At 62.0% G+C, this 16,881-nt stretch overlaps 1 protein-coding gene across 10 annotated transcripts in view; it reads left to right on the forward strand.

Moving 5' to 3' along the window:
• RXRA (retinoid X receptor alpha) overlaps nucleotides 1-16,881 on the forward strand; it is a 115,772-nt gene that overhangs the window by 72,220 nt on the left and 26,671 nt on the right. For 7 of the 10 annotated variants that reach the window (XM_054500682.2, XM_054500690.2, XM_054500684.2 and 4 more), the window contains exons 2-4: nucleotides 4,614-4,864; nucleotides 11,098-11,248; nucleotides 11,889-12,068. In XM_054500682.2, the coding sequence (XP_054356657.1) occupies nucleotides 4,614-4,864; nucleotides 11,098-11,248; nucleotides 11,889-12,068 (582 nt within the window). Of the gene's footprint in view, nucleotides 1-3,255; nucleotides 3,276-4,506; nucleotides 4,527-4,613; nucleotides 4,865-9,381; nucleotides 10,444-11,097; nucleotides 11,249-11,888; nucleotides 12,069-16,881 lie in introns of those variants that run through there. The other 3 variants (XM_054500685.2, XM_054500687.2, XM_054500693.2) reach the window with 3 other exon arrangements.

Consider the following 16,881-nt stretch of genomic DNA (forward strand, 5'->3'; position numbering starts at 1 on the left):
CCTTCTCTGCCTCCCCCGCCTGCCAGGCAGAGGCCGGAAGGGAGTTGGTGGGGGTTCCCCAGGCTTCCTGCTCTGGGGTCCAGGCAGCAGAAGCATCCTGGCGCTGGTGAGCGTTCTGGAGGGAACTGTACAGCTCAGGAACTTTGGTCAACAGGGTGTCCCTTCCCTCTTCCAGCAGACCCTCTGGGGTGTGAGTGTCCCTGGGGTCCTGAGTGGTGCCTGCATACACCTGTGGTGGGAATTCACCGTCTCGGGGAGCAGCCTGTGCCATCACTGGGCAGCAGTCAGGACAAGAACATTCCTTAGTTCAATGTTACTAAACCTGCTGCTTAGCCCCTGACACTCAGGATCTGCCATGTGGGGGCCCGGGGAGCTGCTCTGTGCCTGCCCTGGGTGCTGGGCATTCCGGGGCATTCATCTCTGGTACAAGGCTTTTGCTCCCGGCCTCCAGGTATCTGCACTTTAGAGTCAGTTTTGTGCCAGGGAGCGATCACTCCACCACTTCTTCTGTGCAGTCTTCCTGGATAGAAATCTAGTAGCTGTGTGAGGCGCCTTGGGGCTGCTGGGCACTGCCCCTGCCGGGATCAGGGCCTGCTTTCTGCTCTTCCGTTTAGCCCTGGAGGTCCCTGAGTGCTTCCTGAGCTCCCCCTCGCCTGGGGTTCGGAGTCACACTGATTGCCTGTGGTCCCTAAGTGGGCACAGTGGGTGTAAGGGGTGTGAGGGTCTGGGATTGTGGGGCCCTGTGCAGCTCAGGTTCTGAGGTTCCCAGATCCCGCCATTCAGTTTTGCCACTCAGGCCCCTCTGCCACTCCCTTGCGTGGGGAGGGCTGTGTGTCTGCTGGCTCCCGGGTTGGGTCTGAGTGTCTGAGGCTGTCCCTGTGGTTTGGGGGTGAACCTGGAGGACCACGGAAGCCAGTGGAGACCAGCTGGTAACAAGTGCCCCTGCAAGTCCAAAGTAGGAATTTTTTTTTTTTTTTTGAGACAGAGTTTCACTTTTGTCACCCAGGCTAGAGTGCGATGGCGCAATCTCTGCTCACTGCAACCTCCGCCTCCCAGGTTCAAGCGATTCTCCTGTCTCAGCCTCCCAAGTAGCTGGAATTACAGGCGTGCACCACCATGCCCAGCTAATTTTTGTATTTTTAGTAGAGATGGGGTTTTGCCATGTTGGCCAGGCTGGTCTTGAACTCCTGACCTCAGGTGATCCACCCACCTCAGCCTCCCAAAGTTGTGGGATTACAGGTGTGAGCCACCCCGCCCGGCCCCAAAGTAGGATGTTTTAAGAATAACGCCTATGGGAGCCACCACTTATCAGGGGTGGGGACGGATAAATGGCCTGGAAGAGACAGAGCCCGCACGCACGTGGACAGGGCCCTTCGCTGTGAGTAGAGGATGTCGAGGCATTTTTTGCCTCTTCTTTTTTAGTATCCTCTTCCTGGCCAAAAAGCATCTCTCTCTAGAGGATTCCAGAAAACACACCCAGCCTATTGTCACCCAGGCTCTGGGAAGGTGTCTGCTGTGGACGGAGTCTGTGTAAACAGGAAGGGCTGGGAGCGGGGGTCCAGGGGCAGCTGGCTTAAATAATTCAGCTCCTGAGGTGGCCTGGAAGGCTGTCCCAGAAACTCTCCAGTCCCCTCCTCCAACTCAGAGTCCCCCTGACTCCCCAGTCTTCCCAGATTACATCTGGAGCAGGGGCTGGGTGGAGAAGCTGAAAGAATCCAGGAGTGTCTTCTCCCATGGCCTTACAATTCCCATCTTCTTCCCAGAGGCCGGGAAGAAAGGTGGGCGGCCTTCCCAGGGGTGCCTGGGGCCTCAGATGAGGCCACTCCAAGGCCCAGCTTCTGAACGCAGTGCTGAGGTTTGGGCTCCCTGCATGGCCTGGCCTCCTCCCAGGTGCTCCCAGGGCTGCCTGGTGGAGATGCCTGCAAAGCCGATTTGTGCACAGTTGTGCTTTCTTGTCCCTTCTGCCTTGAAGTCAGCACAGTGCTTCCCTGGATTGGCTTGGATAAGGAGGGCCCAGCCCTGGTCCAGCCTCAGCCTGTGTGGATTTGGGGCTGAGCAGAACTTGCTGCTGAGGAGGCGTGCCTGTCTGCATTTCACAAATGAGGAAACTGAGGCTTGGTAAAGGAAGAAGCTGGCTCAGGTTTCCTCTGGCAGGGGTCAGCTGAAGGTGGGTGAGGTGGGGCTGTGATGAGGCAGCCGTGTGGCATTCCCAGGGTCCCCGCAGTGCCCTGGTGGGCATGGTTGCCTGGCCTAGGGGCAGCTGCAGGTTTCTGGGAGTGTGCCTTTGGGGCAGTTCTCATCACACACCTTCTCTATGCCTCAGTTTCCCTGTCTGTCACAGGCTGGTGGTGGTAGCTTCTCTAAGAGTTGCAGGAATCAGTAACATCAGGTTATGCAGATATTTCATAGACTCACGTGAGCAGCCTGATTTTGTATTTGTCTGTCTTGGACACACTCTTTTGCCTGCTTTTTCTTGTCAGCCCCTAGCTGTTCTCTCCCTGGCCTTCTGCACCTGGGGATTCTGGATGTGGAGACCTCGGGGCTGCATGTGTTTGACATCTACATGTGGGTCCTGCCTGTCCTCCTCCCAGGAGTTTAATGACTAATAGGGCTGGTTTGCAGTACCCGTCTTAGTCAGTAGGTGCCACCAACATCTGGTTCTGGAATTCCTTAAGTCTGCATTTTTAGTTCAATGAAATGGTTTATTCCCAATATTGTGGATGATGAAGGTTTCCAGTGGGTCAGACAAGGCTCGTTTGCTGGTGGGGTCTGTACCCCGACTGCGATGGGGCACTAGTGGCAGCCAGGCCCCTGCAGTGCTGGCTGAATCTGGGCAGTGCTGGCTGAATCAGGGCAGTGCTGGCGTCCAGGCCTCCTTTCTGCACCTTCCTCCCTGGGACGGGAAGCGAGAGGGGGTGTGTGGAGCAGGCCTGAGGCTGCTGGACAAGAATGGGCAAATGCTCCTGAGCAGAGGTGAGCACAGGGTGGCAGAACCTCTGTTCCTGCTGCCTCTGAGCTGGCCTTGGCCAGCTGCTGGGACAGCAGAGCTGTGTGAGATAAGAAGAGTGCCGGCTTTGGATGGGTTCAGGACTGGCCCCAGTCTCCACACTGCCGAGTGGTGGTGGCATCCTAAAGCTCATGCCATGTCTTCCTGAGATGCAGGGTGCACAGGAGGCAGATGCCCGTGAGAGACCTGGCCCAGGGCTTCCTCCTGCTCTAGCCTGGCACCCAGTAAGTGAGCCAGTGCCCTGGACACGGCTGCTCTGAGGCTTGAGGTGAAGTCTTCCTGGGGCTGTGGAGGGGTGGAGCCAGGGGTGTCCCCTGACCTGGGGCATGTGGGCTCAGTCATAGCCACTCTATGTGTTCATGGTCCTGCTCGACTCCCCAGAAGTGCCTGTGACTGCCACAGGTCAAGGCACGGAGGGCCTGAGAGCCCATTCTGCAGATGGGAAGGCTGAGGCCCGGAGAGGGAGAGTGGCTTGCCCCGTGTGCCCAGCCCGTCGGAGGTAGGGTGGGGGCAGGCAGGCAGTGCCTCCAGCTCCCAGCATGTGCTGCTGTCTGTGCTGCCTTGGGTGGGCTCTGACATTTCCCAGTGGTCTGCTCAGGCCCATGGGCAGTGGATTCGCCACCTGGGAGCCTCCCTTCCGCTGCGCCAGCCTCCAGGGTGGGGGGCAGGGGGGCGCCTCCTGAAGCATGGTTGAGGCTTTGAAATCTCTGATTTCAAAGGCGGGAGTGTGGGAGGTCCCAGCCTCTCCTGCGGCCTCTGTGGGCTGCCCTCTTGCTCCTGGCAAACACCCAGGCCTGGCACAAAGCCACCCAGCAGCGTCCAGCCCACCGCCCACGCGGGAGGTGCCTCATTCCACCCATCTGGTCCCCTCAAACAGACCTCAGAGCATGGAGCCAGGGGCCTGCGTGTCCGGTGCCCGGGCGACCACTGCTGTGGTACCTGAGCAGGCCCAGGCAGCGTGGCCTGCTGGTTAGGGCCACAAACAGGAGTGGGTCAGCAGGCGCTGCCAGTCCTGGCTCGGCCACCGGTGGCTCTGAGTACTCAGGGCCTGGCTTCCTGCATCTGTAAAATGGGAGAATCACAGTGCTCACTGCAGACCTCCCAAATCCACGAATTCACCCACGCTCAGAACTGAACAGGTCCTGGTACACGGCAGGTGCTTGGAGACACCAGCCTTTATGCCTTTCATGATTATTCCCAGACCTTCGCCTTGAGTCCCTGTGGAGATGGGCAGAGGGGCTGACTAGTCCCAGCCACCAGCCACTCCTCTGACTGCTTTCCGAGGTGGACGGGCCTGGAGTGCTGAGGGTTGGAGCGACCCAGGCGGGCATCCTGGGGCTCATTCACAGCGGGTTCTTCCTGTGTCTGCCGCAGGCCCAGCCTAAAACCGGGGTCAGGCACAGAACAGTGCTTTGGAGGGGAGCTCTGGGCACACCTGGCCCCTAGTGAGTGTGAATTTGCGTCAGAGAGCTGTTGAGACCCACGGGGCCACCTTGAGGGTGCCGGGGTCTTCCCACGGGTGAGTCTGTAGCTGGGGGGAGCAGGCATTTGATGGGGCCCGGCGTCACCTGCGCTGACCACTCTGCTGCGGCTTCTTGTCTTGCAGATTTCTCCACCCAGGTGAACTCCTCCCTCACCTCCCCGACGGGGCGAGGCTCCATGGCTGCCCCCTCGCTGCACCCGTCCCTGGGGCCTGGCATCGGCTCCCCGGGACAGCTGCACTCTCCCATCAGCACCCTGAGCTCCCCCATCAATGGCATGGGCCCGCCTTTCTCGGTCATCAGCTCCCCCATGGGCCCCCACTCCATGTCGGTGCCTACAACACCCACCCTGGGCTTCGGCACTGGCAGCCCCCAGGTGAGTGCGGGGCTGGGGCAAGGGGAGGGGTGGGCCTGGGGGTGGGGCCCGGGGTGGGGCTGTGGCTTCAACTGCAGGACGACCGCCTCATCTTAAGGCCTCTGGGAGGTAGGTGCTGTGGTCTCCCTGCTTGACGCAGAGTATACAGAGCCTCAGGGAGCAGCGTGCCGCGGGGGTTTGAGCCCAGGTGGGGCTGACTGCTGAGCCTGGGCCTTTGGATCATCAGCCGAGGTGCCTTGCAGCGGGTTATCTGTCCACATGGCCCCTTCCCATGCTGGAGGGCTCGGGACTCCCTGTTCCCATGACTGGGGGGCTCAGCAGAGAGAGGCTGTGGCCTCCCTCAGGCCTAAGCCTGCTTCCCCAAAAGCTTGTGCCCACACAGTCTGGGTCCTCCCCTGAAGTCTCTGCTCACACCCAGGTCAAAGGGCCCCCAGGGAAGGCATGTTCGGGCTCAGGGCAGCTGCGTCCCCCCTCAGGGATGCCGGCCCTGGGACCTGCAGTGGCCGGGTGTGGCCGCGGTGCTCCGTGGTCTGGGCTCCCCCATGGCCGTCTGTGGGGCGTGGGGACCTTTTCCATAGTTGAGGTTTGCTCAGTCGCTTCTCCAGCTCAGCCTGGCCCTTTGGGCTGTTTCTGGATCAGGAAGGGCTGGTGCCTGGCAGAGCCTGGCACAGTCCAGGTCTTGTCATGGGGAACTTGGGGACCTGGTCCATGCTCCCCTTCTTCCTTAGAAAAGATACCCCGAGTGTCTCTCGTGGAGTTGTCCCCAGCCCTGGGGTGTCCGGTCTGTGAGGGTGGAGGGCGAGGCTCCGGGTGGTTGCTTGTGGATTTCCACCTGGCCAGCCGGAACCTCCCAGACTCCCACTAGGCCCTCCCTCTCCAGGGGCTCCTCACATGAGCAGGGGTGCTCCTTCCACTCTGAATTTCTGTGTTTGGGTTTCACCCTGTGTCCCTAGTAGCTGAAGGCTCCATGGCAGAGTTTTGGTGCCATCTCAGGACAGCCCACCAGGGTGGGACTTGCCCTAGCAGCTCCTCTGCCCACACACAGCTGACAGCGCCAGATGTGTCCTGTGGACTCCCAAGCCCCCTGCTGCTCTGCCTCAGTTTACCTAGGGCAGGCACTAGGCCCAAGGGATTGCACGTGAGGGGGCCAGGAGGCAGCAGGTGGACACCTAGTCCCAAGCCCCCATGCTATCTCCCAGGTAGTCCGGGACTGCTCCTGACCTAGGACTGGGCTGTGGTTGGGGTCTGGAGCCGGCCTACTGCCCATCCACCTGGGCCTGTTTAGAGCTGGCCTTGACCTCCTGAGCTCCTTTTCCCTGGAGAATCTTGCTGGCTTTCTGGGCCAACCCCACCAAAGCCCCTCTCCTCTGGGGGATATGTGCAGAAGAACTGGGGCCTCTGCTCCGTGTCCCCCTCATATCACCTGGCCTTCTGAAAGCAGGCAGCAGGCCCAAGGTGCTGGCACGAGGGAGGCCTGGTCGTGTTATTTTTAGCACACCAGCCCTGCCCCTGCTCTTGCTGGCAGCACGGTGCCCTGTGGCGAGAGGGTGATGAAGACTTGGCTTCCGCCCGTCCCTTGGCTCACTGGCTGGCACCTGCTTGGTCCCAGGGCCCCAGGATGCCCCTTGCTGGGTCTTCCCAGGTCTGCCGCCTGCCCTGGACACCCAGGGGTCTAGTGCACAGTAGGTTACCCCCTGCGGGTGGCAGTGGTGCTCCCAGAATCCTCAGGGGTGCCTGGTGGCCTCGGCACTGTTGAGCCCTTCTCGGGGAGGGAATGGGCAGCACTAGGGGAGGAGGCTTTTCAGGGCTGCTTCTGGGTCGTTCTCTGTTGCTTCCTGTGCAGCCAGGCTTCTGGCACAAAGCAGGGACTTGTTGAAGCCAAGTTGCTTGGGAGTGAGTGGTGCAGGTCCCCTTGACACTGGCGAGGGCCCCAGGGTGGGTGTGGGTGAGGAGCAGACGCGGGTTGTCCCAGACGTTCCCTGCCCAGCCGCTGTTGGCGTCGGTCTGCCGTTGGGCTGTGGGTCTCACCCGCAGTTAGTTTGCTGTGGTCTGAGGCCCATGCTTGACTTGGCCCTGGTTCCCCAGAACCCATAGCTCCTTCCCTGGGGGTTGAGTCCAGGTTCGAGGCCTCAGCAGTTTGTCTTGGAACTCTGGGGTTCCTCACATTCATGGGAGTGTGAGCAGGGTTTCAGGAGGGATGTGCCCCCACTCCTAGCCCCAAAACCACAACCGCAAAGTCAGAGTTGCTGGAGCCAGAGAGATTCTCTGACTTCTGCTGCTGTTGGGGAGGGCCAGGCACTCTGCCAAGTGCTGCCTTCTGCCTTCTCAAGTCCATGGCCGGGAAGGGCCTTCCATGTGGCCGCGCCCAGGCCACTGGACCCCTCCTGGTGGGGGAATAGGAGTCTGGGGGGCTTGGGTAGACCCAGGGCAGACCACAGCTGCCTGGCCCCTGAGCTGTCCCAAATCTCTTCCCTGGTCTGGAGGCTGTACCTCCAGAGCAGGCCCAGGGGACATTCCCCACACTGTCCCAGAGCCTTCCTGGCTACAGCCGGCTCACCTGGGCACGTTGCAGGTATTGGTGGAGTGAGTTGGCGCCACCTTCCACACAGAGCACTTCTGAGTGCCTGGCGTGGAGCTGGACTTGGTGTCAAGGCCTCTGAGCTCCAGCAAAGCCTCCTGGCGGGAGGGCCTGCCCAGGGCCTGTGGGGCTGTGATGTGTGCACAGAGAGTGTGGACGCGAGGCTGAGTGGGCTTCACGGGGTCAGAAGCAGGGCAGCACCGGCGCCTACCCGCCAGGGACTGAGGTTGGAGGGGAGTGTGCAGAGGAGCTGGTGTGCTTCTGCCTTGATGGACAGATGAGGCCCAGCAAGGCCCAGGGGCCTGCTCCTGGCGCAGAGTGGACCTTCCCCAAGTCGGGGCTGGTGGAGAGACCCTTCAGGGGCTCAGGAAGGAAGGGTGTGGTGGGTGTGAGGAGAGAGCCAAGAGACGGGCAGGAGACCTGGGTGGGGCACCGAGGCGGCGGGAACTGAAATAAGTGCCAAGGATCTGAAAGGGGAAATGGGATGGCCCTCACCCTGGCCACGCATGGAGTCCTGAGGCTCCAGCAAAGCAACAATGGCAGCCTGGCTCTCCTAGGAGCCGGAGCAGGGAGTGTGGGAGGAGACCCTGGATAGCTGGGGGGCTGTGGAGCCCACTGAGGGAGGGACAGACCAAGGCAGACCCTGGGGGTGGCCCTGTGCTGCGCTCTGGGGGCTGTGAGCCAACCCAAGGCCCAGCAGCCTGGGGCTGGAAGGGCGGAAGAACGCCCGCCTGGCCTCCCGATCCTGGCACAGCCTTGCTTCTGCAGCCTGGACCGTCCTCCAGGTGAGCCCAGAGAAGCAAGGTGGGTGGCCCCAGGGCCTGCAGCCAGGATGGGCACCTCAGCCCGGGCTCCACTCTTCTCAGATGTGCAGAGGCTCACCGGGCCCTGGGCTCACTGGGCTAGCCAGAGCCTCTGATCTCACTGAGGTCTAGGGGAGCCAGGGATGCACCCTGAGTTCAGTGCAGGAGCTGGCTTGGCCCTGACACTGAGAGGGAGGGTGACCATCTGCCATTCTGTCCTGCCTGGAGTCCCTTTCCTGGCCAGGGCTGCTCTGGTGCTCCCTCAGTTTACCCAGGGCAGGTGCTAAGGCCCAAGGGACTGCACATGGGGGGCCGGGAGGCAGCAGGTGGATCCCTACCCACCCGAGGTGGTTTGGGACAGCCTAGAAAGAGGAAGTGTGTGAATTCCTTTCCTTTGTGCTTCCGAGCAACCTGGACCTGCATAGTCATGGCCTGTGCTCCCCCAGCCTCTGGCCCAAGGGCCTCCTGCTCATACACCTCGGTGCCTCCCCAGTGCTAGGGCACAAAGCGAGGGTGCCCGACACTTCCTGCTTGTGGATGCCTTTGCTGCCCCTGCTCTGACCTGATCCCCGCCCCGGCTGTACCTACTTCTTTCCTTTTTTCAAGCAAGCCCTTTGCTTCCCCACCTCTGAACACTGGCTTGGGGGCCCCTCTGCCTGGGACACCCCTTTCTTCCTCCCAGGACCTGGCCCATCTCCTCCAGGAGGCTTGAGTGCTCGCTGCAGCGGCTGGCCTCCCTGTAAGAGTGAGTTGTCTGCAAGCTCTGCTCTGAGCCCTGGCACATAGAGTGACTCGGTTACACTTAATCAGCTCTCAGAGGCATTGGCTGGGCACGGTGGCTGAACGCCTGTAATCCCAGCACTTTGGGAGGCCGAGGCGGGAGGATTGCTTGAGCCTAGGAGTTGGAGACAAGCCTGGGCAACATAGTTGAGACCCCGCCACTATAAAAAAAAAAATAGCTGAGTGCAGTGGCATGCACTTGTAATCCCAGCTACTCAGGAGGCTGAAGCAGGAGGATCAATTGGGCCTGGAAGTTTGAGGCTGCAGTGACTATGATTGTGCCACTGTACTCCAGCCTGGGCAACAGAGTGAGACCCTGTTTCGGGAAAAAAAAAAAAAAAAAAAAAGAAAAGAAGTAGGCACTAACATTATTCCAGTTTTGCCGATGAGGAAACTCAGGCTCACAGTGATTAAATAATTTTCCGAATGTCACACGAGAACGTAGGAGGCAGGCAGAATCCGGAGCCCCGCCTCTGGGGCCTCCAGTGCCTCCAAGCGACACAACCACTAGACCAGCGAGCCCTGGAGGGCTGGGCAGGGCCTTGTCCCCTGGTGCCTCCCAGAGCCCAGCACGGGACAGGGCCAGCTGGGCACTTAGTTTGGATGAGCTCTGTCCCTCCAGGGGCTTCACTTTCGCCTTCTGCAGTGTAGGAGATCCTGTGTGACCTTGGCCAGCCCCTGACCTCCCTGAGCCGCAGCCTCTGCATCTGGGACCCCCAGGGTTTCCCATGGAGGGAGTGTCAAGTGTGGGTGCGAAGCCCAGGAACCGCGCCCCTCAGCAGACATCTGGGGCTTTCTCTTGCCCCTTCAGTTCCTTCCCTTCTCTGAGAAGCGCACCTGGTGCCTGTGGACGCGAACACTGGGCATTTGGCGAGTCACACAGTGGCCACCCGGTTCTCCAGTGGGAGCTTCATGGCACCCCCACTGTGCTGAGTTGTCACGGGGGGACCTCCTGGCCTCTCGCAGCCCACCTGAGTCCTGCAGGGACCAAGCATCCTCCTAAAGCCTCACAGCCCACCTGGGCAGACCGAGGAAGAACCTAGAAGCCAGAATAAGCTGGGGCTGGAAGACTCATTCCAGGCACCGAGGCCCATGTGAAAGGAGGCTTTGCGGTGGTTTCTGCTTTGCTTGCATTGAGCCTCAAACTCTTCCTGTCCCGTGAGAAGGGGGGATGGGATTTGGAGGCCTGAGGAAGGAAGGAGGGGAGCTTCCTGCGCACAAGCGGCGGCAGGGGTTTGCAGAAGTGGAGGCTGGGGGCTGCCTGGCCAAGCGCTCACCGCCCTGCGCAGCCGGGCTGGCTGGCAGGATGCAGCGGGAAGCGCCTGTGGGTCCTCTGCGCTGACTGCAGAGCTGGGTGGAGGCAGCGGAACCAAAACTGCTGTGTCACTGCACGCTGCAGCTGTTGCCAGGGTGACCGGGTGAGTTTCCCACGCTTGCCCGGGTGGCGGCGTGCAGGCTGGCGGGTGGGGCAGAGGGGTGTGCGGAGAGGCCAGTGGTGTCATGCCACCCGATGCCCGGGGGTGTCCACTCCCCTCTCCTGGGTCACGTGACCAGGGCCCCTGCCCTGTGGTGTTGTGGGGTATATGTGTGGTTGTAGGGGGGTCCCCAGCCCTCCTCCGTCCTGGGGACTGGGCTTCGGCGTCCTCATCTGTGGGTTGGGACCCCCCCCAGAGTGCCTGCCTCATGGAGTGTCCGGGGGCACCCAGCAGGGCTGGGCACTGCCAGGGGCTCAGTAATGAGAGGCAGCTCTCATTTAGGTGGGTGGCGGGCAGGGGGTGCAAGTAGGGACCGCCCAAGTGTTGGGGGGGTGCCGAGGGTCCTTTTCCACAGAGACCTGGGGTCTGCTGTGGGCGAGTCCTGAGGTTGCCACAGCCTCTGCTGGCCTTGCTGAGCAAGCACAGTTGGCCCCACTGCTCCGGAGCAGCGTGGCGGGTGGGGGGACGGCCCTCTCTAGCCTCGGTGTCTGTGTGTGAAGTTGGGGGTACAGCTGCGCCATCCTTGCTGCAGGGCTGTGGGGGACATAGGGACAAACCTGGTGTGCACCCCGCTGACTGCTGTGGTTGCCCCCCCAGCTCAGCTCACCCATGAACCCCGTCAGCAGCAGCGAGGACATCAAGCCCCCCCTGGGCCTCAATGGCGTCCTCAAGGTCCCCGCCCACCCCTCAGGAAACATGGCTTCCTTCACCAAGCACATCTGTGCCATCTGCGGGGACCGCTCCTCAGGTACTGTTGCTGTGGGGGCCAGGGGCCGGTGGGACAGGGTTGTCAGGCCACTGCAGGGTCTGGAGGCCTCCCCAAATAACCCTCCTGTGGGCCAAGCAGGACCCAAGGCCAGGGTGCAGGGAGGCAGGTGCCTGGGCCATGGCCCACTCCCAGGGCTTCAGGAGGCCATTCCAGGGTTCTCACGTCTGTGGGACAGTGAGTGTTGGGTGGGGTGGGGCACAGGGCAGCCTGACGCTTCCGGAGAGGAGGTGGCTGCTGATGGCAAGGTCAGCATGGGGGCAGCCAGTGCTGCGCCTCCTCCCTTGGCTGGGTCTGGGCAAGGGGCCCGTGTTGTGCCACTGACCCCCAACAGCCTGAGAGGGAAGAATGGGCTGCACAGTGCAGACACAGAGCAGGTGACTTGCCTGGGGCCCTGGTCCCTGGTGGGCTGGGATTTGTCCCTGCCCCACTCCCAAGCTGTCCTTGGAGGAGCAGAGAGAGCGAGGCTGGGGCCCAGTCTGAGCCCAGGCAGGGGTCTGGAGACCAGCAGGTCCCTTCCTGAGGCCTGGCCCGCCAGCTGGTAGTGGCAGCGTCGGATGCGGGGTGGGCTCCCCGCCCGGGCGGTGGCTGCTCCCCAGCCCTGCTCTGCCCTGTCCCGCAGGCAAGCACTACGGAGTGTACAGCTGCGAGGGGTGCAAGGGCTTCTTCAAGCGGACGGTGCGCAAGGACCTGACCTACACTTGCCGCGACAACAAGGACTGCCTGATTGACAAGCGGCAGCGGAACCGGTGCCAGTACTGCCGCTACCAGAAGTGCCTGGCTATGGGCATGAAGCGGGAAGGTATGCCATGGCGTCGGGTGGGGGCGCGGGCAGGTGTTGGACAAACAGTGGGGCCCGGGCTTGTGCGTGGACGCCCAAGATGGACAACAGGGAGTGAGTGGCCCGGACAGAAGCATGGCAAGGCCAAGGCAGGAGTGGGGGCGGGGCCCAGAGCGTGGGCACACTTGGGGCCCGGAGCGTGGGCGCACGTGGGTCCTGGGTGGCATGTTCTGGCTGGCGTTGGCTGTCCGGTGAGGGGATGGTCAAGGAGAGCCTCAGGTGGCACTGCTTAGGTTGGAGAGGTGGAGCGGGGGCATCTTCTGAGCTGTTGGATGCCGGGGTGGTCCCGGGCCGGCTTCTTCCCGAGGCCAGCTCTGCTGCACCCCCGCGGGGCCGCTGGATGGCCCCCAGGCTCTTGGAGCAGTTCCTCCTTTCCTTTTATTTTTGTGCCAATCTTATTAACAAATCTGTGTCGGGGCGGTTTGCAGGGAAGTCCCTCCCCCGATGTCACCGAAATTGTCAAGTCATCCAGCCAGACCTGGGTCGGAGTCCCGGGCCCCACAGGCACTGTGACTTCCCAGTCCTGGCTGGCTGTGGTCCTCAGTTTCCCCATCTGTCACATCCCCTTTCCCTCTCAGGTTTGGCGATTCCTGGCCTCTGAGTGGGTCCCTGGGTCATGGTTTGCACACATGTTTGGGGGTGTGCCTCAATTCCTCCCATCGGGTCCCGTGCCCTGGGTCTTGTGGGGGTGGGAGGTGCTGTCTGGGGTGAAGATCTGCTGGTCTGTCCCCATCCCCCCAGCTCTGCAGGACACCCTTCCTCTGTCCTCTGCCGTGCTGATCCTGAGGCCCCACACCTGTGTGGCTGGTGTGTCTTACTTCCTCCCCACCAGCCCCTGGTGGGGTCCCCAAGCAGGACCCAAGCCACTTTCTCACCGTCAGCGATGTCCTGAGTGGCCGCCTTGGTGCTGCAGTTTCATTTCATCATCTCTCGTGTGTTTCTTCTCAGCCTTAATGGTCCTGTTGAGAAATCAGAGCCTCCTCCAGGCCCCGTGCTCCTGGAGGGTGTCCTCCTTGGGCCGCGAGGCTGAGTGTGGTGTACGGGCCGTTGTGGGGTCCTTGTGCCCGCATAGCAGAGCTGCCTTCCGGAGCTGGTGTGGCCATGCCCAGTGCTGCCAGTCAGGCCTTTCTGATGGGGATGCATGTTTCATGGAGTGCTGACGTTTGCTCAGGCCCACCCTTTGCTGTGCAGGTTGGGAAACCGAGGCCACAGGGTTCAAGCCTTGCTCAGGGTCACGTGCTGGGCTCTGGCTCCCATCCAGACCTTGTTGCTTTCACCAGAGGGCAGAGGAGCATGTGCCCAGCCCAGAGAGGTGTGTGCCCAGCCTGGAGAGGTGTGGGCCCAGTCCGGTTCTTCCGGGTGCCTGATGTGGGCAGGGAGGCTTGCTGTGGTGGCAGGTGCAGCCTTGTCCCTGGGAGATGGAAACTGGGACAGGGGCAGGCGTGGTAGGCAGTGGCTGGGGCCCCTGTGCCCAGGCGTGGAGACTGGCCTGTTCTGGGGTGGAGGCCCGAGGCGTGGCCGGAGCTGTGGGGAAAGGCCTCGTGTGCAGCCTGAGCCTGGCAGTCTCTGCGAGGATGCCACAGCACAGAGAGCTTGGTTTAGCCGAGACCACTCTCAGATACTCAGGGCTTCAGGGAGACCCCTGCGAGCTTGGGGGCAGACGAGAGTGCTGTGCATGGCTGATGCCCGGCCTGGGCCTGCAGCAGTAAGCTCGCTGTCCTTTGAAAGTGATCATCAGATAACCGGGGGGCCCCAGGGTGCAGCCAGTGCAGGCTTAGGGGAAGCTCAGGCACTGTGGGAGCCCAGAGGAGACACCTGACCCTGCCTCGGGCACCCGGTGAGACGCAGGCAGGCAGGAGGGCTGTTGACACCTGAGGAATGAAAAGGCGTTGGCACCACAGGCCTGGCTACAGGGAGCAGTGTCCATGAAGTCTGAGGCTGTCATCACACGCGGCCCTCAGAAGTCAGTGATGGCCTTTCTGAGCCCCGTCCCAGACCCTCCAGGCTGCACTGACTCTTTCCTAAGGCCCTGCAGCCCAGTCATCCATGTGCCTGGGATCATCAGACTCCAGCTGCCCGGGCCCCCCAAAACCTGGGGACGACACCCCGTCCCATCACCGTGGAACCGTGCAGTGTTGGGGCTGGGGGGACCTGGAGTCACCTGGTCAGACCCCTCCCCTGGTGCCCATCGGTGACTGGGTCCTGTTAGGAGCAGCCCATGTGGCGGGCCACCCTGGACACCCCCTTCCTGATCCCCACACATGGTCTCACTCGCCCCATACCTGTGAGACAGAGAAATGGGGTACAGAGAGGTGAGCCGTGGGAAGGTCTGAGTGCCAGCACCAGGCGTGGCCCCCGTTTCTTGCCGGTCCTTCCTGCTTCCGGTCCTTCCTCTTGGCAGGGCACAGCCCTGGGGACCAGACTTAGGGCCGTGAGAGAAACTGCTGCTGCTGTCAAGGGACCTCCTCCCCTTTGCCTCCAGCAGGATTCTGAGGTGTGAACTTGCAGTCAGAATGCTGCCGAGCGCTCTCGCCCCAAACACAGCTGCAGAACTCAGCCTCGGCGTGGAGGGCACCTCTGCATGGGCGGTGAGGAGGCGGTGAGGCCCCCGTGCCAAATGTGCCCTGCTGCCAGTGCCTCTCCTTGTGCACAGGGGGAGTCTCTTGCCTCCCCCAGCCAGGCCCGTGGAGCTCCTTACTCTTGGGCAGTAACGGGGCCCCTCGTGGCAGCCTAGGCACTCGCCCTGCAGGGACCCCACGTGGAAACAGTGGCTGGGAGGGCTTGGCAGGCACCTTCCTCCCCCGCCTGCGTCTGGGTGCTGGGCAAGACCCCTTGGCTCCAGATGGGTCCTGAAATGCAGAGCACCTCACCTCCCTCTCTCCTCTTGGGGCAAACTGCTGCAAGGAAGGCTCCACGACAGCGGAGGGCGGAGCTGTTGGCTACACGGGTGAGGCGTTGCAGCAGCCCTGGAGAAAGCTATGGGGCCAAGTTGGCCAACGCTAGGTGCCTGTGGCCCAGAGCATGTGGGATGGGAGCTGTCGGCTCTGGGGGCTGAGCCCTCCTAAGTGTCAGGCCCCCTGGTGGGCAGCTCCGCCCACTGGCTTTGATGTCACGTGGTCCCTTGGCCCGGTTTGTGATCAGACCCCTAGAAACAGGCTGGAGCTGAGGCGTCGCATCCCAGGGCAGTGCTGCGAGGGAGTCGCCTGGGGTCGGTCCCAGGGCTGGCTGAAGGCGGGATGGCCCAGGTGCCCCCATGTGGTGACTCTGCCCCCGGCAAGGGCCCACTCTGGCTCTGGGGCAGATGGGTTCCCGCCCCTATGCCGTAGGATACCACAGGCTGATAGCATCTCAGGTTGGGCAATGGAGCCTGCACGCGCAGGCAGCCACCAGGAGGGACTCGTTCTGCAGCATTCCCGGGACCAGGGGTGGGCAGAGGTGGGGGGACGTGCAGTGGTGGGTGTTGGCCCTCTGCCAAGCTGAGCCTGGGCCTGTTTGCTGAAGCTGTGGCAGGGCTTGGGGGTCCCACAGGGACACGTGCTCTGATGGGGAAGACAGGCCTCACCCTTGGGGGTTCCCAGTCCGATGGAAAAGACCTAGCTTCCACCCAGGGTGGTGTGGGGGGAGACATTGGTCTAGAGGGGGCAGTGACTGTCCCCCATTCTGCTTCCTCCTCCTCCCTCAGGAAGGCTGCTCCCCATTTCCTTCCTGCCTGCCTTTGCTTCCTGTACCCACCCTCCAGCTCTGAAGGACTGGGTGTGGAAACAGCAGTGTCTGGCATGTGTGTACCTATGTGTGCACGTGTGTGCGTGTGCGTGCACTGCAGGGATGTGGCTGACCCCACAGGTCTCTGCTATGGGAAGGGAGCCCCGGCTGGGCTCAAGTGTGGCCCTCTTGCCTTCTGGCCTGTGACACTGGGCAAGTGACCTTGCCTCGCCCAGTCCTCAGGTTCCTCATCTGTGATGAGCTGGGGGCATCAGGAAGACCCCTGCGAGCTTGGGGGTGGATGAGAGCGCTGTGCGTGGCTGGTGGTGGGGTTGGAGAGCAGTGGTTACGTGTGGGTGTGGGTGTGGTATGTCTGTGTGGTGTATGGGTGTGCGTGTGGTGTGTGTGATATGTCTGTGGTGTGGTATGTGTGGTGTGATATGTCTGTGTGTGTCTGTGTGCGTGTGTATGTCTGCATGGTTTGTGTGCACGTGTGTGTGCACGGTTCTCGTGTTCTGATGCCTTGCTCTAGGTTGAAGCCCTGGAGGGAAGGTAAGTCACTCCCTTTAGAGACTCTAGCTTGCTGTGTGGCCTCTGTCACCGCTCTCTGGGTCTCTGTCTCCCCACCCTTAAGGGGAGGCCAGAATGGTTTGGTGGAGTTCGGTCCTGCCTGTCTTGGGCCCAGCCCTGGGCCGCACAAGGGATGGAGGAAGGACTCAGCCATTGCCACTACTCAAGCCAGAGGAGCCAGTGGGGCTGGGGACGCCCTTGGGCTCCGACATGGCTGCCTCGGAGCTGTCTGCCCTTCCCCAGACCCCCTCCCTCCTGCTCGACCCTGAGGGACTGTGGCAGGTCAGAGATGTCCTTTGCTTCTGAGGGGCTGCTGCACCCTGAGTCCTAGGCCAGCTTGTCTCTGGGGGCCTGGGACCCCAGTGATGCTGGGGAGGGTCCGCCTGGGCAGGAGTCTCAGGTCTTCCTGGGAGGACTGGGCTGCAGCGTGTGAGTCTCTGCCTCCGAGCAGCCTCCTCCTCCGTGCCTCCACTCCGCCTCCTCCGGCTGCCGCACTCTGGTC

Source organism: Pongo pygmaeus, chromosome 13, assembly GCF_028885625.2.
Source record: "Pongo pygmaeus isolate AG05252 chromosome 13, NHGRI_mPonPyg2-v2.0_pri, whole genome shotgun sequence".
In the NCBI taxonomy this organism is placed as follows: Eukaryota; Metazoa; Chordata; class Mammalia; order Primates; family Hominidae; genus Pongo; species Pongo pygmaeus.